The sequence below is a fragment of the Pollachius pollachius genome (assembly GCF_949987615.1).
Source record: "Pollachius pollachius genome assembly, chromosome: 1".
Lineage (NCBI taxonomy): Eukaryota > Metazoa > Chordata > Actinopteri > Gadiformes > Gadidae > Pollachius > Pollachius pollachius.
This window is the reverse complement of record NC_136934.1, coordinates 22204856-22230514: the sequence shown is the minus strand read 5'-3', so window position 1 is coordinate 22230514 and position 25659 is coordinate 22204856. Positions and strand designations below refer to the sequence as shown.

The following is a 25659-nucleotide window of genomic DNA, read 5'->3' as shown; positions in this document are numbered from 1 at the left end:
ACCTTAACTGACCCTATCTGACCTTACCTAACCCTATCTGACCTGTCCTGCTGACACGCTGTCAAAGGCCAAATATTAAGGGTCAAATATATAGTAAACTTATGAATGTTTGGGTTTGTTTTGTACAGGTATGCCCCAGAGTCTCTGACAGAGAACAGGTTCTCTGTGGCGTCAGACGTGTGGAGCTTCGGGGTGGTGCTGTATGAGCTGTTTACACACAGTGACAAGAATTGCAGTCCACCGGCGGTGAGGCCTCCCACATTCAGAACCTGTGTTGTACAACTCCAATGTCAACTTTATACACGCCTCTCTTTATCCTACAGTGATGAGCTCTCGCTCTCTCTCCTCAGATGTTCATGGCCATGATGGGGAATGATAAGCAGGGTCAGCTGATCGTCTACCATCTGATTGAGCTGCTCAAGTCTGGCAGCCGGTTGCCTCAGCCGCTGGGCTGCCCCACAGAGGTGAGCGTGGATCATCAAATGATTCATTTACTAGCCCAATTGGAACAGGGTTGGCACAGGTGTGTGTTGTAACAAGTGTCTCACATTAATTGGGCAAGCACTGTGTCAATACACGCTCTGTCCAACACTTACTCAAAAGAGCAAGAGCGTGTGAGACGAGTGGGTCCTGAACGCTGTCCTCGGGGCCTGACGTTGGGGGTGTTGTTGACGGCGTTCTCTGGCTCCTAGATCCACGACATGATGCAGGAGTGCTGGGACAACGAGCCAGCCATGCGGCCCTCCTTCAAAGAGCTGGCCCTGGGCGTGGACCTCTTCAGAGACAGCAGGGGCTTCTGAGGGTTCTGATGGGCCCCTGGTGGAGCCAGGGTTGTGTTATTCAGGAGGTTGCTGGTTCAAATCCTGGACCAGCTTTAAAATAAACAAAGAAACCTCATTGCCAAGGTGCCTCAGAGAAGGCACGCCTGCGCCTGCTCAGTGGCCAACGTGTGTGTGTGTGTGTGTGTGTGTGTGTGTGTGTGTGTGTGTGTGAGAATGTCAGCTAGCGGGGCTAGCTCTGATGTCACCCTTTCCCTAAAATATTATTACACTAACGACGCAGTTTTCTTATGTGTGTTAATACATATATTTGTGTACAAATGTAATTTTATTTTTGTTGTTTTTTAAACAAAGGAATAGTACAGGATATATTTGATCTGCTTACATGCAGTCATTGTAAATGAAGTAAATACAGAGGTGATTATATACATATTTTCGTTTGTTTGCTTTTGTTTTCACTGTGAAGCAAGTGGTCTGTGAATTAGAGATTCACTAAATAAACACTTGTGTGGTTCACGATGTGTCATCTGTTTACAAATCAGATCAAATTACAATTCACTACAGATAACTACACAATGAAATGAGCCATACTGGTTTTATTTAGAGTCATTTGGATAGATTTGAAAACAAATGTATGGCCTGCATCTGGCTAAACCCATTGTAGATGTTATGTCCATATTTATTGCTATTCGTAAGATATACTAGGATTGAAAATACTCTGTCTAACTTGTATGCAAAAAGTAAATTTGACGTTTCTTGCATGTGCAGAAGTCAATATAATAATTTTTAAAAAAACGTGACATTAAAAACAGGAAAATCCAGATAGGACACGTTAAAACACATTTACATTAAAACACAATGGAAGTTGCATTCCATTAAAATAAGCACCAGGTTCTCTTTTGTGAGGACTGAATCAAAGTTTCAAAAGAAACTAATTGGTCAAATATTGCCAGACTTGGCGACAGGATTGTGACTTGGGGTTGAACATCCGATGGACGACAGGGGGAGTATGGTGAAGATAAATCCTGCACCGCAAAAACACAATTTGTTGTGTACTAGTGAACCGGTCTGACTTTTAAATACTTGCGTCAACAACATGTCTGTATAACTTAACACCCTCAAGCATGCCTAACATCGTTTGGCTGTAGGATCGTGCTACATATTAGTAGCCACTAGACCCCCGTCCAACACCCGGCGGGCTACCGCAGTCAGACCATGAAGCCCCGTGAGGGTGGACCTCCAGACGGCGGGTATGGCTGGGTGGTCGTCGCCTCTTCCTTCCTCATCATGGGCCTCACCGCCGGGGTCATGAAGAACCTCGGCCTCTTCTTCCTGGAGATCCAGCGTCACTTTGGAGTGCTTAACAGCACCGCGTCGTGGGTCACCTCCACCACCATTGCCATGTTTCATTTAGCAGGTAAATGAAGTATCGTTTAGAAGACTTGTAAAGGAGGAAGATTAACAAATCTTAGTAATTAGACACTTTATTCATCCCCCTTGGTGAAATTCAGGTATCCAGTAGCAAGACAGTACAGTAGGCCTACAGTTGACAAACAACAAAATGGAGAAACAGTCAGAATCAATAAGTGAGCAATATTGCCCATAGTTAAAAAGTGGTTGGTTTGACCCTCATCCAGCCCCGGTGGCGAGCTCCTTGAGCCTCTGGTTCTCTCACAGAGCCGTCATCGTGGCCGGAGGTGTGCTGAGCACCGCGGCCATGGTGCTAGCCTCCCTGGACCTCGGCCTCCCCTGGATGTACTGCAGCCTCGGCGTCCTGCAAGGTAGGGCCTGGGGACTTCTCAAGGTAGTGCCTGCCCTGGAAACTCACTGCGAGTCTGTGGTCATCACTGTTGTGTTCTACATCAATCCTTGTTCTGAATATAACCCTAACCCCAATTCAGGATTACCGTTTTAAATACAAATCCTGCTCAATTAATTGTTTTTGTAAAAGCACTTCTGCTACTAAACATCTTTTACCTCAACTTTTACCTCTTAGACATGTTATGTATAGTAGCCTATTTCATGCCAAGCCAAACATTTTATCACTTAATCAATGTCTGGTATGATCATTTTGCCAAAGAGTGGTAAAAGGATAAATATCTTTTTGTAGCAATGGAATCAATATTTCCTGTAGGAAACGGCCGTTTCCTTTCTTTGGTTCCATGACGACTCTTTGGTTCAACGAAGCGCATATTACCGTATGGGGAGCATGGAAACTCATCATTTGCGAGCAGAAATGACTTCCCGCGCGCACACAACTTTACGCAGTCGACAAGATGATTTATGATTTATTTATTTTTCGGGATTTTTTTTATACTTATTTCTTGGGCATATTTTTTTTTATTTGGACGGCTCGGAATGATGATGTCACCTCCATGCACACCTGCAATCCGCACTTCGGTGGAGGGTCATTATAATAGGCGCCGGAACCTATGAGGCCGCGGGGCCAATGGCCACTCCACTTTTTTTTTAGCGTGTATTAATGAACTATTTACTTTCTTAGTAATGTTTTGGCCTAATATTGTTACTATACAAACGAACAGAGCTTCGTCTCCCCGCGACCTTATATTAATTGAGTCTAAAACGTTCTCAACGATTCAGCCAATGTGAGTACTACAGCAGGTAGCAATCGCGTTGCCATGGCCCATGGGTAAACAAATGATAAGGCACCACCACACTAATTAACTAACGATCGCTTTAGGCCTCAATATCATGCAAGCACTTTATGTTTTCTTTTTCTTTTTTTCTACATCACAATTGCATGCTTTAATAAAGTATTGTTTTTACCTACCATTACGAGTCTCGTTTGGTTTAGTAGGGAATTCGCACAATGGCGCTGCTGCTGCTGGCTTGTGGCAGGTTCATACTACAGGATTTCAGCCCAATTTTGCCAACAAAACCATTCTTGGCATTACACCTCTCTACCTCTCTTCCCTTCTGCACCTCTCCCACCCACCCCGCAATCTAAGGTCCAGTGCATTCATCAACCTCTCCATCCCAAAGTCTGCACCGTCTTCGGACGCAGTGCCTTCCGGTTCGCTGCAGCCTTTGACTGGAACACCCTTCAGAACACCGTTAAACTTTCTGTCGTCACCTCTCTCTCTCTGTCTCTTCAAACAAAATCAGCAACAAATCAAAGGTGACTCCTGCACTTGCTAAATAGGCCTTCTTATCATGCCCTACTGATTAACTGTTTTATCGTATTGTATTATATTGTATTTTTCTAAGTGTAATTTATATAACCTTGTTTTCACTTTTAGCACTCCCCTCCCACTTCCCCGTAAAGAGCTTCTAGCTCTTTTCAGGCTGCACTTGAAAATAAGAATTTTGTTCTTAATTTGCTTGCCTGGGTAAATAAAGGTTAATAATGATGACAATGAAGAAAGTTGATTCAGTGTTTAATTTGCGGTGACGACACATTATTTGGATCACAACGGTGCTGCAGCCCGCCGCTTCCTATTGGTGCTAGGGGCGGCAATTGACGCGCGTGAAATGCGCACCGCTGCGCTTCGGTGCCGGTTAGTGGCCGGCTTTAGGATGATGAGGTGTCACGCGCTGTTCGAAACATCATGCACGCGCATTTGGCCCCCCCACCACTGAAATCATTGCGGCGCCACTGGTCATTATGCAATATTGCGTTGTTAATTATGAGCCGTCTTGAAGATAAGGCGTTCAATAATTAAGTAAGGGATAATCACCGAGAGGCAGGGCAATAAACAGTTTGATATGCCCGGCTCGTGGACTTCGTCTCGGGCGGTAACCTTCCACATCAAACTGTTTATTGCCCTGCCTCTCGGTGATTATCCCTTATTTAAGGGATTTATTCTACTTCCGTTTATTCTACTTCTTGCTTGCCGACATAATAAAACAATTCAAATACTTTAATAATTATGCTTTTTCTTATTCGTATTGCATGCTTATTAAATGTATACTCTGTTTGAGTTCATCTCCCTCAAAAAGTAGTCACCTTAATTGCGATTGATCAAACATGTTTTGGACACCTCAAGGGGCATTATTCCGGTTATGCCATGGTCACTTGCCAAAGAAAAGAAATTAAGATCATTCATTTATATTTTCATGGGTTTTACAATCCAAAAAAACGTTTTTCACATGCCATAATTTAGTTTCCCTGGTAACGCCTGAGGGTTTGACTAAAACCTGGAACAATTATTACCCTCCCGTAAGCCTCTTATGCAACGGAGACGTTGTTCACTCCTCCAGTAAATAGGATGGACCTTAGCTACGACTTGGCAACGTGAGGTATTCTAGTCCACTGAGTTATAAGCCAGAGAGCTAACGTTATGGATTGTACATGTTTATAATTCGAAATTCGTCCCAGCCTTTATACCACAGATACTCTGTGGTATATTTATCTCACGTCGGGGGGCGCGACGTGAGAAAAAAATAAACCAGAAAAAGTAACAGAAAAAAACACAAAGACGAAGACGTGCTGTGTTCGAAATCGTTCCCTATTCACTCACTCACTATTCCCTATGTAGTTTTTATGATATAGTGCACTATATAGGGAACGAACAAACGAGAATTCGGACGCTACGCTGAACATTTCTAAACGTCATTTGCGTCAGTAAATGCGCCGGGTATTTGTGTGATGCAGACAGATGCGCCCAAAAAAAAAGCCGAAGGTTGTATTGATGTTGAATTGACGTTGATCAAGGTTTTTTTTATTATTAATTTTGAATGTTACATTTTCTATGTTAAATCCCAAATAAATTGTTGACATTTCTAAACGAAAGCCGGAGACTCCATCATTAAATGTATTTGTTTTCGTTATTATTCAGCTTCTCCTCCGGAAAAACACGACTGCATTGCATTGTGGTATACGGGAGTAACATGTAGGGAACATCGTATGTTCACTCACTTCACTTTGGGTATTTTAAGTCCACTTTATAGTGCGTGAAATTTAACACTGAGAATTCGAACACCACTACAAAATGGCGAGCAGCCTATATAATGCACTATATCCGTGATAGGGAACGATTTCGAACACAGCTAAAGACGCAAACTCATTGCTCGCACTAAAGTTGAGATGAGCTAAAAAGGAGGCTAAACTGGCAGTTTACAGATTAAGCTGTTCAAATGTATTTAAAAAAAGTTAAACAAAAATATGCTTGGATAAACATGTTAAAATGTGTTTGAAAACACACGAAGATGTTTCAAAAATGTTTCAAAAAAATATGATCAGAGATGTTTAAAATGTTTAAAATATGATCAGAGATTTTTAAAATGTGTAAAATAATTAAAAGATCTTTCAAAACAGTGATTTAGAAAAAAAATTGGGGGGGGCTCAGCTGAAATTTGTTCTCTGAGGGGGGGCTCAGTATGAGAGACATTGTGATGTCTCTCATACTTTGAAAACCCCTGATCTATAGCATATAACTGCGTTTTTTCCGATTACAATTTAATGCATTTTTCACAATTTACCAGCTCTCGTTTTGAAGGCTGAACAGATAAGACAAGTATTCCCAAAAATTCAAGCGGTGTATTGATCTACTATTTGATGACGCTGTGCTCAGTCAGCAGCAAGTAGAACCGACAAGTCAGCGGGCAACCTGCCGGGTTAATGCCCTCCTCAGGGCCAATCAGAATCAAGCATTCTTAAATGAAGTAAAATAACAAGTATTTCATAATTAGGCCTACCCTCCAAACTATTTCTTTTAAATTTGCATTGACCAAAGTGGGTGCTTCAATCCCACCCTGGGGTTGATTTCGTGGAGACCCAACACATTCATGAAGTGCTTGGGAGTTTTCTTGTGGTAACTTGAAGCAGGCTGACATTTAACCAAGACTCTGCTCTATAGCTGCCTGATCGAACACCCAGGGGCGTAGGAATGAGTTTAACATTGGGGGGGGGGGGGGGGGGACACATATCGGAAACCTGACAGATCCGGTAATGGTTTGAACAGAAATATGTCATAAATTAACTACACTGAAAAAATTCACAAATATATTTTATTCTACTAAAAAGATACATTTGTAAATGTAAAGGAAAACACATTTTGAATGGCAGTAATGAACTGATAAATATCAAATCAATTCTTTAATTGCTCAATCATCCAGTTTTTTAGAATAAGAAACGGTGACAAGACGCTGTGTTGCGCTTTCAAAATAAAATAAAATATTTTTCTCCCCCCGGTATAATTTTTAGGTGGGACAAATGCGCCTGTCTCCAATATTGGAGGGGGCACGTCCCCTCCGTCCCCCCCGGTTCCTACGCCCTTGCGAACACCTACTTCCCACAGCACTTTACAGCTTAGGCGGCCACTCCAACACGCCTGCCGCTTTAACTACGTCGTCATTAAAAATGGTTTACAATATTTGAAGTTAAAATTGCACAAATTCTTTAACTGTTCTCTTTTCAGTTGTTATTTTGGCAATGTTGTTCAGCACTTTTCTTTTAAATATTTCTAAAGTTGAAATTGCACAAATTCTTTTACTGTTTTTAATGTTTAGACTCGAGCGTTCCACCTGAACCATGTCGTCTATTTCTGTCATTGCGTTGACTTTGTAGGTCATTTCGCTGCTTCTTCGCTTTTTGTGTGAACGCACGGGTTAGTTAGTAGTGCGCGGCTGTTATTCTTGCTCTTGATTTTATTTTAGCAGTGTAATGTACCGACGCGTACTAATCCACACTCGGCAGGTGCTTTTTGAATGTGTTCAGGAGCCCCCGGCTAAACCGTGCCGTCTCTGTCTGTCTGTCTGTCTGTCTGTCTGTCTGTCTGTCTGTCTGTCTGTCTGTCTGTCTGTCTGTCTGTCTGTCTGTCTGTCTGTCTCTCTCATCCTGTCTCTCTACCTCTCTCATCTCTATCCATTTCGTGGCTCTCTGTCCCTCTCTTTATTTCTTAATCCCCCCATGTCTCTCTCTCTCCAGGCACGGGCATGTCCCTGGCTTGGGTGCCCTGTAACAGCATGGTGAGCCACTACTTCCAGCACTGGCGGCCCGTGGCGTACGCCCTGGCCAGCTGCGGGGAGTGCGTGTTTGCCGCCTTCTTCAGCCTGTTCTTCCAGTGGCTCATTGACGCCTACGCCTGGCAGAGCGCCCTGCTGCTCATCGGGGGCCTCCAGCTGAACCTGTGCGTCTGCGGGGCCCTCATGAGGCCCCTGGGGTCCGGCGCCCTGAACCCGGGGACGGCGGGGGAGTGCGCTCCACCCAAGGCCCCGCGGCGGATCTTCCACTGGAGCCTGCTCCGCCGGCCGGAGCTGCTGCTCTACATCCTGTTTGCAGTGACGGCGGCGGCGGGCTTCTTCATCCCGCCCCTCTTCCTGGTGCCGCACGCCGGCCGCCTGGGCATGGACCCGTACCGCGTGGCCTCGGTGCTGTCGGTGCTGGCCACGGCGGACTTGGCCGGCCGGCTGTTCTGCGGCTGGCTGGCCCACCGGCGGCACTGGAGGAACTTGCAGCTGCTGACGCTGGCGGTGACGGCGCTGGGCGTGGTGGTGCTGCTGCTGCCCCTGGGCGCCCGCGGCTACTGGGCCACGCTGGCCTTCTGCTCGCTCTACGGCTTCCTGTTCGGCTGCGTGGTGGCGCTGCACGTCACGGCCATCGTGGACGTGGTGGGGGGGCTGGAGCGCTTTGACAGCGGCCTGGGGCTCTTCATGATGTTCCGCACCGCCGGGGGCTTCCTGGGCCCCCCGGCGGCCGGTGAGCAGGGGAGCGGGTCTGCTGCTGTGGTCCTCGAAACAAGCCCCTCAACCTCATGTTGAACATTATCAATACACTAATGCTAGGCTCCATCTCTCTTGAGTCATTTCTGTTGATTTCCTCAGTTTTACTGGCGTTTTAATTCTTAGATTTCATGTATATTATATACCTTCTCCATCCCTAAGTTTTATACTGATGCACTTGTTTTTACAACAGTGATGGCTTTGAATGTTCTATTTATCAACCTCGGCTGACAGTTGTCTCCTCCTTCTCCTCCGTCTGAAGGCTGGTTGGTGGACCAGACGAACGACTTCAGCGCTGCGTTCTTCCTCTCGGGCTTCTGCCTGCTCTGCTCTGGTGTGTTTGTGCTCGCGGCCGACGTTCTCGTCCAAAAGAAACCCGGCTGGCGTGCCAACGCGGAGACACAGGATGGAGCCACCGTCCCCTGAGTTCTGCCGACGCCGGACCCCCGAGCCAAACCGCCCCACATCGTCTGTCCAGACCCGATCTTGTAGGTCCCATCCGTTGGTTTTAATGTCATTCAATTTTTTTATGAACAAACTTTTTTGCACAATGATTTTATTTGCTAAAAAGGAGACTCCCAAAGGTAGAGAATGCAAATCATTCACCAGCAGTGAGGACTCTGCAAAACCACATACAAAAATGTGGAAAGTCGGCAGAACAACAAACTAACAATAGAAAGGTGCGGTCTCCTGCTAAAATTGTGCTAAGGCAGTATGAACTGTGGAGGTGCAAGGTTCTAGCTCTATTGAGTTAAGATCTAGTCTGAGCAGAGATGCACAGCTCGGTGAGTCTATGACCATCACTGTGAAGTCTGGCTCCACAATCAATCGTTATGAATACAACCCTAACCCTATTTCAGGATTACTGTTTTAAATACAAACCTTGCTCAATTAATTGTTTTTGTCAAAACACTCTGCAAGACTTGTTTATAGCTGTGACATTCGTTTTACCCCAACTTTTACCTCTTAGACATGTTATGTTTATTTCATGCCAAGCCATGCCTTTTTATTAAATCAGTGTCTGGTATGATTGCCAGAGAGAGTGTAGAAAAAGAGAAATATATTTTTGCAGTCATGCATGCAATATTTCTGTTGCAGTCTAGAATGGGAGCTGCTGGAATGGATGTATTGCTTGATGAAGAACTGTTGAATTAAATGACCAGCGTTGTTGTTTCCCAAGCAGGGAGGTCAAGATCGACTCAGTAGCCCATATTTGAACAATCCGTAGCTGGATGGGTAGACTGCATTCCCCCGTTTGTTAAAGGCACCTCAATAGTATGTCTTGAGATTTTGATAATGTCCCCTTCATAATCTGACTTAGTTGGAGCCCTTAATGTGGTCAGGTAGTCCTGTTTAACTATTCATCTGGCATTATATCATAGGGTCTACTAATATTGTAGCAGAAAATGTAAATTGTACATTTCCAGCATAGGAGTTTTTATTTTAAATAAATGACATGTGACTAACCTATCACCTTATTAGAAAAGCCATGGTTGCTGTGGAGCGCAAATGTAGTAAAACTGTGCCTGGTACTACAAGAAACTAGGCTACTCCAACTCAACTACATCCAGTCACATTGTTCTGTCACTGCTTGTTTGTTCAGGTGCAACTCAATCATTATCATTGCACATGATGAGTTGGGGCAGCTGACGTGACTTCTAAACGTGTGGGAGGTAGTTGGTATCAGGATTATGCGTACGTTATTTATGAGGAAACATGTTTGAAGGCAATGTAAGCAATATGATATAGAGCGGGAACAAATATAAGTGGGTTAGAGATGCACGCAGTGTTTGGTAGAGAAGATGCTGATTAGTGTGTCTTGCAATGGCTAATCCACATCCCACCAAGTAGTTAACAAGGGGCCCTCTGTTCTAGGTCATGTTGAGAGTACCCTTCTCATGGGTGTATTAGTTGTAGCATTACATGATGTTGCTACCTAAGTAGTTAGGAACGCACGTAGAGTGTAATTCCTAGTCTTCATTAATGTTTTAGTGTTTCATAGTGAGTGGGGGGCTCTGGACATGGTACAGGAGGAGCTCATCTCCAGGACCCTTTTTAATACAGGTCAGCCATGTTATAGAGGAGAAGTATACTGCTAGAGGTCTAGAGGTTGAGAAGCCTCTCTCTGGATCTCTAGAGCCGGAAGACTCCTGCTACACAGGGTTGTAGTCAGGGTTTAGGTGTTGTCCAGATTTTTTCTTTATTTTAAAGTTTATTTACTGTATTTCTGGATGAAAAAAATTCATACCAAAATGACAACTACCAACACAACCCAAGCTATTGACTTCACACAAACTCATTATCTATAATTAAATCAATTTAAATGCATACCAATGTTTGAAAGGATGTAAAGTGATTCCTGAATTGCTTCTGGGAAAGACTCCTGTCTCCACTGTTCTATGTCCTCCTCCTCATGGTTACATTTTTCTGTGGTTTCGTCTTGTTTTTATTACAAATAAATTGAGCGTATTCTGCTGAAATGTTTTAGGCATTCTTCTCTTATGTCTCTCACTGTTCTGTCTGACCTGTTTTCTGTGGGAGGATCAGGGATGTTGATTAGACCTTATTGATTAAATCACATTATGTTGCTTTCAGATACTTTACTCAGGGTTTGAATGAATGCATGTAATATTATTAAAATACAGCAAGAATAATACAATGATAACAAATAAAACACAATAGAATAAATAAAAACAAATTCAGGTTCTGCGATATAGGCTATAGGCATATTACATTTGAAATAATCAAAGTACTTAGAGTATATATATATAAATATATATTTGTAATTATTTTTTAAGAGTTAGCTGCCTGGCGGACATCCACGTCATGTCTGACCTCCACACATTATCACGAGGCCTCAGACGCAGATCAAGTGCGTGATTGCTGGACCGGAAGTTGGAACCCTCCCTTCTACTAAGCTGTTACTCGGCCTAGTAAGTTGTTAGTCGGCCTTGAAGGCCATCAGTCCCTGCACGTCTCACAACCACTTTGTCTTGAAGTAGCCTCTCTCACATAGCTAGAGCAAATGGGCCTCCTAAGGCCTGGCTATAAACGATTTCTCGAGTTCAGAAATCCTTATCAATCTATGTTAACCTTACAGCATTGCCAAAATTAAATAAGTAGCCTATGACTTACATGAGTTACATACATAGATATTGCTATAGCATTACATTTACTACCTGATTGATTCAAAAAGTAGGCCTATAAATACATTCTTCCCACACACGATTCGTTATTAAATATGTGCATTTAAAAATATGAAAGGGCCGGCTCTTCTTAAGCCAAATCACTTTATCAATGTAAAAAATATTATTACACGCTGGCCTTTTGAGTTTGGTCGGTGATAGGATAGGCAAAACGTTTCCAACTCCTGATTCTACCGCTCGAGCCGCCTCTCGAGTCCTAGCCGCCTCTCAGACGTCCGGTTAGGTAGATGGTGCTGCCCTCTTTCACATTATAGGACTCCAGTGTACGACTTCCGTCGTCCAACTGCTTGCCTTCATGGATCAGCCTTTGTTGGTCCTCAGCCACTCCTTCCCGCTGTTTCACCTTGAGCTTGAAGCCCGTCACCGTCTCCCCAGGTCGGACGGTGTAGGTGTGAATCTGACCCTTCTCCGTTTTCAGGAACACTTGGATGTTGTTGGGCTCTTGGACCAGCACGAAAATATTCGCACAGGGTAGCACCCCATAGAAACTCAGGTCTTTTAAGTCATCATCGAGAATTATTTTGTCGAATGAAAGCCTCTCCGGAGAGATGTGGAACTTTTGAAAGATGAGTATTTTCAGCGAGCCCACGGTGGTCCCTGGAGGCACGGTGAGGGGACGTGGTTCCCCGCCAAGAAGAGTGATTGTAATATTCATGATGAATGTTTCTTGGAAACAAATACAAGAATTTTAGAGACTTATTATCCAATTTGCAGCTCTAATAAGCATAATAAACACGCTAGCCTACATTTGAACTTACCTCGGTTTAAAGTCTCTTAAGAACAGGATGATGGATAGCCTGCGACTCGGTGATCAAGTTATGTTCTCCACATCAGCAGTGAGGCTGTGGGTTTATAAAACCTCCACTAAGATTCGATTTCCTCATGCCTTTTGGTCCCAATCAGTTTCGTTTCTCTCATCCGGACATTGTTGCTTGAGTCGTGTTGCTTTCTGTCTTTAGGACGCCTGCAAAGGCGAGGTTAATTATGTTGCAAATTACGTTTAGGTAAAGGTCTACAATGATAAATAAGTCCTTTTATGGTTAGATGGTTAAGTTGACCTATTAGGTTACAGATGGTTAATATTTGCATAAGGTTAAAATATAGGCTATCATCTCTAGCCTAATACCTTTACTTTATCATCTCTAACCTTATACCAGTATTATGTTAAAGAGGGTTAAGTCTAGATATGAGCTTAGAGATGGTTACGTTTAGGTGTTTGGTTAGAGATGGTTATGTTTAGGTAGGCTATGATGGTTAAGTTTAGGAATCAGCTTCAAGTTTACGGTTTAGGGATAAGTTAGAGATGGTTCAATTCATTCGTTTGTTGTGGCTTTTGACCTTTTGTTGTCGCATTTGCATTTGTGTTGTGGCTTTTAAGTTTATATTTTCCGTGATTGTGTTTTTTTTTGTTGGAAATGTAGTTCATGTATCGGCCATCGCCCTAGGGTCCCAGAACTGGAACTGCAGCCGCAAGTATTGCAGGAACATAATACTCATAAAGACAAGCTAGCTATCAATGAGCTCAGTTTCGGTATTCTCCTTATTACAATCAATTAACAGAGCACGAGACCAAGTGCCCAGAGGCGATTTCCATGTTATGAATAGATAAGATACCATTTATAACGTCATGCGCGTGCTGCACCTTTATGAATCATTCCTTGATACACCGGTGTATTTTATGACTCAATTAAACGAAACTTAAAAAAAATAGTCTAACAGCATGACAATGACTTGATAATGAGGCAATATTACCGCGGTGAAGTTAGTTTTAGGTTGGATATTCGACGGATATTCAGTCCAGTTCCAGCCGCGACTTCACGGAGATTTGCCCGACAATAGCAGCAGGAGAACGGTTAGCGCACCTCGCAGAGCCTCGCGGTGAATCGCTGGAAACTGATTTAGGGACCGTCAATAAATTACTTCACGTAAATATATCAATACAAAATACTTGCAGTATTTTCAATAGCTTCCATGCCATGTGACCCAGTGACTACAAACCAGTATCCAATTGTAGAACTAAACTCTAAGAAGAGGACACACCACTTTTTATGGTATTTTAGTGCTTTCTCTATTTTATATGAATATTAATATGCAGGAATGATCATATTTCTTTCAATAGCTTCCATGCCATGTGACCCAGTGACTCCAAACCAGTATCCAATTGTAGAACTAAACCCTTAGAATAAGACACACCACTTGTTATAGTATTTTATTCCTTCCTCTATTTTATATGAATATTAATATGCAGGAATGATCATATTTCTTTCAATAGCTTCCATGCCATGTGACCCAGTGACTCCAAACCAGTATCCAATTGTAGAACTAAACCCTAAGAATAAGACACACCACTTGTTATAGTATTTTATTGCTTCCTCTATTTTATATGAATATTAATATGCAGGAATGATCATATTTCTTTCAATAGCTTCCATGCCACGTGACCCAGTGACTCCAAACCAGTATCCACTTGTAGAACTAAACCCTGAGAATAGGAGACACCACTTTTTATGGTATTTTAGTGCTTTCTCTATTTCATATGAATATTAATATACAGAAATGATCATATTTCTTTCAATAGCTTCCATGCCACGTGACCCAGTGACTCCAAACCAGTATCCACTTGTAGAACTAAACCCTGAGAATAGGACACACCACTTTTTATGGTATTTTAGTGCTTCCTCTATTTTATATGAATATTAATAAGCAGGAATGATCATATTTCTTTCAATAGCTTCCATGCCACGTGACCCAGTGACTCCAAACCCGTATCCAATTGTAGAACTAAAGCCTAAGATTAGGACACACCACTTTTATGGTATTTTAGTGATTTCTCTATTTTATATGAATATTAATATGCAGGAATGATCATATTTCATTCAATAGCTTCCATGCCATGTGACCCAGTGACTCCAAACCAGTATCCACTTGTAGAACTAAACCCTGAGAATAGGACACACTACCTTTTATGGTATTTAAGTGCTTCCTCTATTTTATATGAATATTAATATGCTGGAATGATCATATTTCTTTCAATAGCTTCCATGCCACGTGACCCAGTGACTCCAAACCAGTATCCACTTGTAGAACTAAGCCCTGAGAATAGGACACACCACTTTTTATGGTATTTTAGTGCTTCCTCTATTTTATATGAATATTAATATGCAGGAATGATCATATTTCATTCAATAGCTTCCATGCCATGTGACCCAGTGACTCCAAACCAGTATCCACTTGTAGAACTAAACCCTGAGAATAGGACACACCACTTTTTATGGTATTTTAGTGCTTCCTCTATTTTATATGAATATTAATATGCAGGAATGATCATATTTCATTCAATAGCTTCCATGCCACGTGACCCAGTGACTCCAAACCAGTATCCAATTGTAGAACTAAACCCTGAGAATAGGACACACCACTTTTTATGGTATTTTAGTGCTTCCTCTATTTTATATGAATATTAATAAGCAGGAATGATCATATTTCTTTCAATAGCTTCCATGCCACGTGACCCAGTGACTCCAAACCCGTATCCAATTGTAGAACTAAACCCTAAGATTAGGACACACCACTTTTTATGGTATTTTAGTGATTTCTCTATTTTATATGAATATTAATATGCAGGAATGATCATATTTCATTCAATAGCTTCCATGCCACGTGACCCAGTGACTCCAAACCAGTATCCAATTGTAGAACTAAACCCTGAGAATAGGACACACCACTTTTTATGGTATTTTAGTGCTTCCTCTATTTTATATGAATATTAATAAGCAGGAATGATCATATTTCTTTCAATAGCTTCCATGCCACGTGACCCAGTGACTCCAAACCAGTATCCAATTGTAGAACTAAACCCTGAGAATAGGACACACCACTTTTTATGGTATTTTAGTGCTTCCTCTATTTTATATGAATATTAATATGCAGGAATGATCATATTTCTTTCAATAGCTTCCATGCCACGTGACCCAGTGACTCCAAACCAGTATCCAATTGTAGAACTAAAGCCTAAGATTAGGACACACCACTTTTTATGGTATTTTAGCGATTTCTCTTTTTTATATGAATATTAATATGCAGGAATGATCATATTTCATTCAATAGCTTCCATGCCATGTGACCCAGTGACTCCAAACCAGTATCCACTTGTAGAACTAAACCCTGAGAATAGGACACACCACTTTTTATGGTATTTTAGTGCTTCCTCTATTTTATATGAATATTAATATGCAGGAATGATCATATTTCATTCAATAGCTTCCATGCCACGTGACCCAGTGACTCCAAACCAGTATCCAATTGTAGAACTAAACCCTAAGAATAAGACACACCACTTTGTATTGTATTTTAGTGCTTTCTCTATTTTATATGAATATTAATATGCAGGAATGATCATATTTCTTTCCATAGCTTCCATGCAATGTGACCCAGTGACTCCAAACCAGTATCCAATTGTAAAAGTAAACTGATTCTGATTCAATATAGAATTATAATAATAATTAAAATAACGCTCAAGAGGTTCACATATTTTCAAGCAGCAATTTGTGTCCATCTATTATTTTGTGTATGTCTATTATTTATACTATATATATATTGCTGTCAAGGGATTAAAATATTGAATCGCGATTAATCACATTAATGTCCTAGTTAACTCACGATTATTTTTTTCTATGCTAAATATCCCTTGATTTCTTTGTCCCATTCATTTTTCTCATTTTAATGCTCTTATCAACATGGAGAAGTGCATCGGCTTGCCTTCTACAAATGTTTTTTTATTGATAACAACATTGGCATATTTTGATCAAAACAGGACGATACAAAAAAAAGCCTTTAGTGCAATTAAACGATGAACATACAAACATAATCCCTTGAACGTAGCAGTCAGGATACTGCTTCTTTTTTAGGGGTCCAAGCCAACAGGTTGGATCCCTATTGTTTTTGTAAGGATTATTATTCCTATTATTATTATACTTACCCCCCTAAAAGTGGTACCACAGCCCAAACCGTAAATGGTGCACACACGCCAATTACATGACTAGATCCAGATCTCTTCGGACTACGCAGACGACAAAATCCAGACACGCCGGTCACTAGGTGGCGCTATACCAAGGAATACGCGTTTGGGGCTATAACTCCCACACCGAACCTCCCACAGTCAAAAACTTGTACCCACTTATTCACTGGAGTCTGCTGCATCTTTTGGCATAGGCCACACCCATTTGCGTCTATAATTTTTTTTCGCAAAATCGCGAAAACCGCAAAACTGTATTTTCGCTACTCCTCCCACATTTCTTGACCAATCAACACCAAACTTTGCACACGGCATCTTCAGACGCACACGAAAAGGAATCCTGCATTACTTTTTTGATCCGACCTTCGACGACGAAACGGTATCGCTTTGAACATTGGTTTATTAGCTACGTTTTACGCCGAAACGCAAAAATTCAAAAAATACCAAAATTAGACATCGGATCAAGCCCACATTTTAGACACATGTCGGTGTTACCCTTAATGGCGTTCAATAAAAAAAACGGAATTTTTCGCCATTAGGGGGCGCAATAAACGAGGAAATTGTATATCTTCTAATTGGCCAGAGGAATGTTCTTCAAACTATAAGGGAACCATCAAGGGGCAAACCCGAGTCTATATAGAAAATATGGCCAAGAATTATTAATGTGGGCGGGAGTTATTTGGCAAAGGAAAATTGTCTTTGGAAAATGTCGCCACAGGGCGGCCCCAAAAAACGACGACATTGTCTATCTCCTATTTGGCCAATGGAATGTTCTGAAAACGCGTTTTAGGCTATAACTCCCACACCGAAGCTCCCACAGTCAAAACCTTTATATCCACATGTTGTTCACGGTAGCGTTTTGAATACTTGCTTCGCGTTGTGCCGGCGAAATGCACATTTCTTGTCGCGTTGTGCCGGCGAAATGCACACTTCTTGGACCCCTGCATAACTGCTTGCAGTTCTAGTTTTTCTTCTTTTTTTTAAATAAATAAATGGCGTTTATCACGCTCTAAAAAAATTAACGCCGTTAAAATTGGTTTGCGTTAACGCCGTTAATGACGCGTTTAACTGACAGCACTAATATCTATATATGTATAATAGCATATGTATAAGGCTATATGTGTTTCACCATTGCTGGAGGAAGCAAGATATGTAATAATTATTACCATCATTAGGTGGCGATAATGAACCCGAACTTGGAAAATCACAGAGAACTTCGTTAGAAGCAGGCTGTCAGACTTGCTGAAAATGGTGCGCTTCAAAGAAGGCCAGAGAAAAAGAGCTACAGACCTTTGGCAAAAAGCTGGTGGTACGGATGTTGTTCTCAGGTCCTTTATTGATCACAGATTTAAAGTAAATGTTACATCTGAGCAGTGGTCCTCAATTTCACTTGCTTTGGCAAACACCACAATAGGCAATTACCACAAATGTTTAAAGTGGTTAAGGGTCATCTGGGATGAAGACAGAAGAGGAGTCCGCACAGCTGTGCTTCATGCAGGTAACCCTACTGTTCTTAATTTACTTTGTTGAGTATGGAGTTAGAATCAGGCACGGCGCCAGGATTCGAGTAGTGGATGGGCCAGACCAATTGTGTGTGGTCCTTAAATTAAAAACCAAGCCCCCCCCCCGCACCCCCTCTTGTACCGGGGAGCGTCTTATCGCATTTACATAAAAAAGAAACCGCCAGTAGGGTCCGGCCGTGTAAAAATCGGTTTTGACCAAAGGGCGCTTTGGAATCTCCATTACGCACCTGGCTGTGCGTAATGGCTTTAGGCCATTAGGTCTGTAGACCTAAGGCCTATAGACTGTAAAAGTGGTCAGGAATCGAATATTTCCCACATAGTTTGTTTATGCTCGTATAACATGAGGCAGAATATTTCAGATTTCTTTTTAATTGTTTTAAGTTTTCAACAATATTTCGATATCATTAGCAACAGACTGAGCTTGGCTTATAATAGGCCTACAAAGAAGATGCATTCAATTGTAGCCTATACTACGAGATAATAACGCCATCACGGTTATCCACAAAGATAATTCCCCTTTTGCGCAAATCGGATCAAGCATCGATATCAACAAAGGTTGCTGCATTGAAAAAATGAAGCATTTCAGAAGACTTTTATTTATTTTTTCAAGAAAAGTTTCGGGTGGGCCCGTTGAACAGTGGTTGGTCCCTGGTCCGTCGGGCCCACCCATAACGCCGTGCCTGGTTAGAATCGTGTTTGCCATGACGCATGCTCTAGGGTGCATGATCATTGTTCCGTGCACTTTCCTTCTATCCTTCATTCTCATGTCTCTTGTTTTCCTGTCTTTATTGATGTGATACTTTTTTACTAGTGGTGCAACGGTTCACGGGTTTCCCGTGATCAACCCTCAAGGTTCGGGACGCAAGTGATCCGCGGATCGGCTGATAAAAAAAAACAGTTGTTCGTTCACATGATCAGCGCATGTTTAAAGGACAATTCCGGTATTAACAACATCATGAAGTATCGTAGCGAAATACAGTTTCTGTTGTGTTTTATTTGGCGTTCCGTAAATCCCATTTAAACGGAAACCGGAACCGGAACCGGATATGTTTATGTTTGGTTGTAGTTTTTTCGCTCGTTTCTCCGTATCAACAGTAGGGCTAGAACCGAGCGAAAAGACTACAACCAACCTTCCTTTGCTATGAGCAATGAGTCTTCCAACCGAAATCAATGGATTTACAAAATGCCAAGTAAAACACGACAGGAACTGTATTTCGCTACCATACTTGATGAAAAAAAGGAAGATGTGGGGAGAGTTCAGAGTCAACACTCTCCCAAGGCAATGCAGACATCCTGAATTGTAAATCCATGGTTAGGGATTATTTAGTATCCATGTTAAAAAGAAGAAGGAATAATGCCTCGGATTGCAATTTTTTAAATATTGACTATCCTTTTGAATTGAATTATTACCTAATTTTTCACTTTATTTTGTTTTTACACATTTGAAGATTTTATTTAAAGTCACATTTGTCTTGTTATCTTTATTGTTGTTGTTGATCCGAAAATGATCCGACCCGTGACTCAAAAACCGTGACACAATCCGAACCGGGAGTTTTGTGATCCGTTGCACCCCTATTTTTTACTGCTACTGTTTACTGTTTTTATCTATGCATTGTAAGGTGACCTTTGGTGTCATGAAAGGCGCCCTAAAAATACAATTAATTATTCTTATTCTTGTTATTATTATCTATTGTCATATTGTAATTTATACTTTGACTCAATTTACAAATTAAATGGTGTTGTAAGTATCTTGTTAGCCATATCTCCATTATAATATCTCCAACAATGTCCTAATTTTTAGAAAAGAAAAGGCAGAGAACAAGACGAAAGGGTACTGAGCAGGATGGAGAAAGGGACAATAAGAAAGATGAAGGGGAAGAGCAGACACCAACAATTGAAGAAGACAGGGACAGTACAGATGGTAGAGACATGAGTAGACTGTCTGATACAGAGACTGTTGAGGACAGAGAAGGTCCTGAAAATAACAATGCACAGACCAAGAAAAGGAAGAGAGAAGGACTTCAGGGTGCTGAGCAGGATGGAGAAAGTTTGAGCAAGAAAGGTGAAGAAGAGCAGACACCATCAAGTGAAGAAGACAGGGACAGTACAGATGGTAGAGACATGTATATATTGTCTGATCTAGAGACTGTTGAGGACAGAGAAGGTCCTGAAAATAACAATGCACAGACCAAGAAAAGGAAGAGAGAAGGACTTCAGGGTGCTGAGCAGGATGGAGAAAGTTTGAGCAAGAAAGGTGAAGAAGAGCAGACACCATCAAGTGAAGAAGACAGGGACAGTACAGATGGTAGAGACATGTATATATTGTCTGATCTAGAGACTGTTGAGAACAGAGAAGGTCCCGAAATAAACAATACACAGACCCAAAAAAATAAGAGAGAAGGATTTCAGGCTACTGAGCAGGATGGAGAAAGTTTGAGCAAGAAAGGTGAAGAAGAGCAGACACCATCAAGTGAAGAAGACAGGGACAATGCAGATGAAGAAATATATATTATTCAGACTGACAGCGACAGTGTAAAAGAGAGCAGAGAGGAATGTCAGGAGACTGTGGACCAGACTAAGCAAAAAAGGAAAAGGAAAGGAAAATAATCAAAATGCACTAAATCAGATCAACAAACAGGCTACAGAAGGTGCAAAGCAGGGCCAAAAATGTTCAGAATTACAATCACTAGAAAACAATGGAACAAATTAAAACCAAAACATGGGCAGAAACGTCTACGTCCTCCATGGACTGATGTACTGTATGATGAATTTTTAAAAGAAAATCCATCTTGTACACTTGCTTTCAAGTATCAGCATGTGAAGACAAGTTACAGCCGTAAAATAAAATCCCCATTTTTCCGTGCCTCAGCACGCTGTACATTTGAAGGATGCAAGGCTGTCTACAGTTTTTCAACGGATTAAAGAATATGTTTTAAAGTTTTGCGCTTTGGTGAAGTCAGACACCGTAACAACCAAAGAAAATTTAGGCCAGACAAATACCTACGAAGAGGAAAGATTGCTAAAGCTGTAAGCAATGGTGTCAGCAATTATTATTACAGCATGTTAAAAAACACACCTGTGGAAGAGATCATGGCTGGTAATTTCACCAGAAGCCTCACCAAGGATGTCTTAAAGACAATTTCATCTGAGGTTAAAAAGAGTGCAAGGCTCCATGATGATGTAATGCTTGAACTCATGCTTACACAAAAGGTCATTAAAGAGAGCAGCAGTCGTGCATCCTCAAAAGGCTATCTTCAGCGCCTGCAAATTGATCCTTTTGCTGTACATTTACAAACTGATACTGGAATCAATATTTTAGCTCAACATTTAAAACAAACACCAACCGCCCTCTACCTTGATGCTACAGGTGGTGTGGTGCAGAAAATTCCTGACCAAAACAAAAGGGTACTGTATTATGCTCTAGTTTTGCCAGGCATGGGCAAGGATAAGCCTCCTTTGCCCGTCACAGAACTCATAACCAACAGCCATTCTATTCCATCCATTTCCTATTGGCTAATGGAATTCCAGAGGAAGTTGTCACATACAACAAAAAGACGAATAACACAGGTTGAGACTGATTATAGTTGGGCTCTAATTAACAGCGTGCTTCTGTCCTTCAACAAGGAGAATATTTCAATGTACCTCATCAGAGCATTTGGAATAGTGTCTGGACAAAGTGAACAGATTCCCAAGTTCACTGTGCTGCATCTGTGCTCTGCACATATCATGAAGGCTGTGTCACAAGCATTTGGCAGGAAAACAGGAGACAGAGGCATACAAGAATATGCAACATTCAGTTTTGCTTACCTCCTGAACTGCACAAGTATGCAGGTGGCCCATGAGGTTTTTTATCATATGTGTGTGCTTTTTGATGCAGAGGAGTACACTCATTTGGTGAAACAGAGCAAAACATACCTCGACAAGTGTGTTTTGAAAATCCAGGACATAAAGCTGGAAGAAAGTGGACATGTGATGGGAGAGGAGGAAAGCAACACTGAGAAATCTGCTAACAGTGCTGTTGGAAAGTCACCTTTTACGCATGCTTTTCAAGCCAGGCGTGACCAAGCACAGTGTGACATCCTAACAGAAGATCCTGTTGGCATTGGCATAAACAACCATTACCTCTGTCCTGGTGTCATCAATGTGCTGTTTAAAAACTATATGGGAATTTTCCCATTGTGGGGTGGTTTGTTGCTTGGGGATCTGTCACGGCATGGAAAATGCACAACCATTGAAACAAATGGAAGAGAAAAAACCAGGGATACCAACTGCCATGTTGAACTCTGGTTTGGTTTGGTCAAACACTCTATCTTGTTAAAAAAAAAGTACCTGAGACCTGCAGAGTTCATATCCAAAATGTTTGCCTCAATGCAGGGAAGATATGTAGAGCACGTTGAGCAACATAATCTGCCAATTCAGATTCTGGATAAAACAGTCACAAGTTCTCGCAGGCCAGATGATGACCATGAAGAACAGTGGAAGAAGCGGGACAGCTCTACAGGTCAGTCCAAGTCCAAGTCCAAGTACTTCAATCCACCAGAAAAACTACCAAACCCCAGGAGCCTACATGCCAAAGAAGTAAAGAAAAGAAAAGAGGCTCAGGATCAACAAGTTAAAGATGCACAGGTAAATATTGTTTAACACTTAATATGTGTTTAAATGGTTCTTTAGATACATAGATATAGTATATATTTCTTTGCTGTGGCAGTATCAGATTCAAATAAAGGCAAACATTTTATTTGATCTAAATTTATTTGAACAGAACAATTTGACATTGCAGCTCTGCTATGAAAGGCAAAACTTGAAAAGATAAACACAAAATGCCATTCTTATTCTTATTGTGGTCCCAAAGTAGGAAAGAGAAATAATGGCAATACCATCAAATAGAGAGCACATACATAAGTTGAGTAATTGTTTAATCTGCACAATACACAACATGTAGTGTATTGTAGTATGTATGTATACATACTGTGACAAAACAAGACAATTCTCCCTCCAACCTTACAAAGTTGGGTATAAAAGACAAAACTGTTTTGTAGCAGCACAAGCTTGATTTTTAAACTACATCCGAAACCACCTAAGTTGTGTATCCGCTTAAAGGGCTGCCGGTTCAAATGTTATATTGCCTAGTGGAAACTTTGTCATGGTAGCACTAAAAGGAAAAATATTATATGCTAATATATATATTATGTATATGCTAGAATTGTGCCGTTTTCCAAAGATAAGGCTTTGTTTTCCAAGACCTTTTCATTTCTAGTGTCAATATTAAATTGGCATTTCCTTGTAATTCTTTCTTACAGTTAACATTACTGTGGAAAAAGAGGGACACAGAAATGGTTGTTGCACTACTCCCTTCACAGATTAAGGGGCGCAGCATCCTTATCCACCATAGTGAGCTATGCTCACTTCGACCATACCAGTGGTTGACAGGGGAGGTACGTGACTGTGTGATTTTAAGTATCAGTTTCACTCGGCACTGTGACATTTACTTTATCTAGCATTTTAAGACTTATATCAAGAGTGTTCAGATACTTTGATACTCTTAAAATGCTGGAAAGTACAGCCAATTTTAGAAAGTTTATTAATTGGATAATTATCATTTATTTATTTTATCTTGTTGTTTTTGCCAGGTTATTGAGGGCCTGTTTCATGTTGCTGCCCACACATTCAATGTGGTGGACACCGTCTACATTATGAATCACTACTCAGCAGGTGGGATTTTGTTCAGTGACAGAACTGACCTACCTCGTCACAGTTTACCAAAGGTAATGTGATGGTGATTGTAGGTCTGCTTGTGCACGGTGATGATGTGGGGGTTTCTTCACGGTCATATTAGCTACATGGAATAAAAAATTGTCTGAGAATCAACAAGTCAAAATTCAAATCAAGTACATTACCTGAGATTATTGATTATTTTAGCCTCTCTATGTGTTTGTTTTCATCCTTTTGGTCTTGTAGGTAAACTTTGACAACTATGAAGCTGTTCTGTCATTTGTGCTAGTCAACGGCAACCACTGGAACTTACTGGTTTGTAATTATTTTATTGTTGGTTTTTTTATTTGATACTTTTGTATTCTGTATTATTAGTCTTTTAATGCACACCACTGAACTATTAGTGTAATATTCATAGTTATGTTCCTCTTTGTTCTGTCACAGTACATTAATGCAGAAAACAGCACAGTATTTCTGATGGATCCAGCACGATTGTCATCAGAGCTTGAGGATTCTGAACATGCTGCTAAAAGAATACAGTAAATCAACATTTCAGCTAGTTTTGAAAATTCTAATACAAATATATCTATGTTTAAAGTGAATAACAGTTATTTACACTAATATTCACATACAACACTGACAACTGCTGTAAATGAGAATTGTGTAGAGGTCAGTATTCAGTCAGTAACATTTATGGCTGATCTGCACCAGTCCATCAAACTTTGTTTATTCACTGGTGTTACCAACTGTAACAAAATCCCTATTTAAAGTGTATTAAAATTAACGTTATTCAGGGAATACTTAAGGATGCGGAGGACACGCCATGGCAAAGAAGACTGGTTGGATATTAGGTGGAAAGGGGGAGTTATGAGCCACCCAGTTCAACAGGATGGAAGTAGCTGCGGTGTCATTGTTGTCAAGGTAAGCTAAAGAGATTTTGTGTTCATTATGTCATGTACGAAATGTGTGTGAAAGATTATTACATTTCATAACATTAGGCAAACGTAAAATGCAATGTGTTGTGTGGCAACCCCGATCGTCGGCGGCTGAGGTTTCCGAAGGAGACAGACCAAATAGGGTGTGGGTCAATGGTTTTTATTGCGTATAACCACTTAAAAAAAGTAAAACAAAAGACAACGAAAGTTCTTCCACTTATGGGGTAAAAAGGGTGAGGGATCTCCGGGTCCGGTCCGTCGTGAGGTCAGCATGGCTCCCGCTCCCGGCTTCTCCCGCGACCGTCGCTCCCTCTCAGCACGAGCCACATGGCTGAGAGAGCCCCGAATGAGTGGAGAAGCAGGCTATTTAAGCTGCTTCTCCACCGGTTCCTCAGGTGCTCCTCATCTTCTTAATTGGCAACGGCCGGGTTGCCACAGTTGACAAGTTACAAATCGGTTAAATGTTTTGGGAGGCATTCTAGTCACATTCTAGTCAAATTCTTCAGTAAAATGTTTCCCATGTTTGATGTCAGTATCTGTGTATTTAATATCCAATGGAGAAACACCCACAGAAGTGTTTTTTGTTTAGATGGCAAAAGCAGTGATGGAGGCCTCAGATCCCAGATGTTAAATTTGAGACATCCAAAAAGGCCATGAAAAAGGAGAGGAGAGATCTGGCTCTCGAAATCCTAAAGGCATCAGGTACATATACTGTAAAGCACACATATAGTATAATTACAATATACTATGTAAATGAATAAATAAAAAAAAATTCTACTATTTTATTTCAGTCTTTGATGAGCACAC

At 41.3% G+C, this 25659-nt stretch overlaps 3 protein-coding genes across 3 annotated transcripts in view; 2 read left to right on the top strand and 1 right to left on the bottom strand.

The window, feature by feature from the left end:
* Positions 1-1287, top strand: part of jak2b (Janus kinase 2b) — a 29520-nt gene extending 28233 nt beyond the window's left edge. The window contains exons 22-24 of the mRNA XM_079736717.1: positions 129-246; positions 351-464; positions 693-1287. Coding sequence (XP_079592843.1) covers positions 129-246; positions 351-464; positions 693-800 — 340 coding nt within the window. The 3' untranslated portion in view covers positions 801-1287. The remainder of the gene's footprint in view (positions 1-128; positions 247-350; positions 465-692) is intronic.
* Positions 1288-1994: 707 nt separating this feature from the next.
* On the top strand, positions 1995-8888 carry LOC307090420 (monocarboxylate transporter 13; the record flags this gene model as incomplete). Its single annotated transcript, XM_079757060.1, has 4 exons — positions 1995-2196; positions 2417-2560; positions 7669-8439; positions 8725-8888. 4 exons carry the CDS (start codon positions 1995-1997, stop codon positions 8886-8888), a joined length of 1281 nt encoding a protein of 426 aa, XP_079613186.1.
* A 2174-nt stretch (positions 8889-11062) lies between these two features.
* LOC307090495 (polyubiquitin-like) lies at positions 11063-13485 on the bottom strand. The gene is made up of 3 exons (XM_079757176.1): positions 13421-13485; positions 12427-12632; positions 11063-12334 (listed from the first exon to the last, which is right to left on the bottom strand). Exon 3 carries the CDS (start codon positions 12321-12323, stop codon positions 11865-11867), a length of 459 nt encoding a protein of 152 aa, XP_079613302.1. The 5' UTR covers positions 12324-12334; positions 12427-12632; positions 13421-13485; the 3' UTR covers positions 11063-11864.
* Between the last annotated feature and the right edge of the window lie 12174 nt (positions 13486-25659).

Excerpts from the sequence above, each read along its gene's own strand:
- LOC307090495 (XM_079757176.1), bottom strand. The coding sequence starts at position 12,323 with ATGAATATTACAATCACTCTTCTTGGCGGGGAACCACGTCCCCTCACC.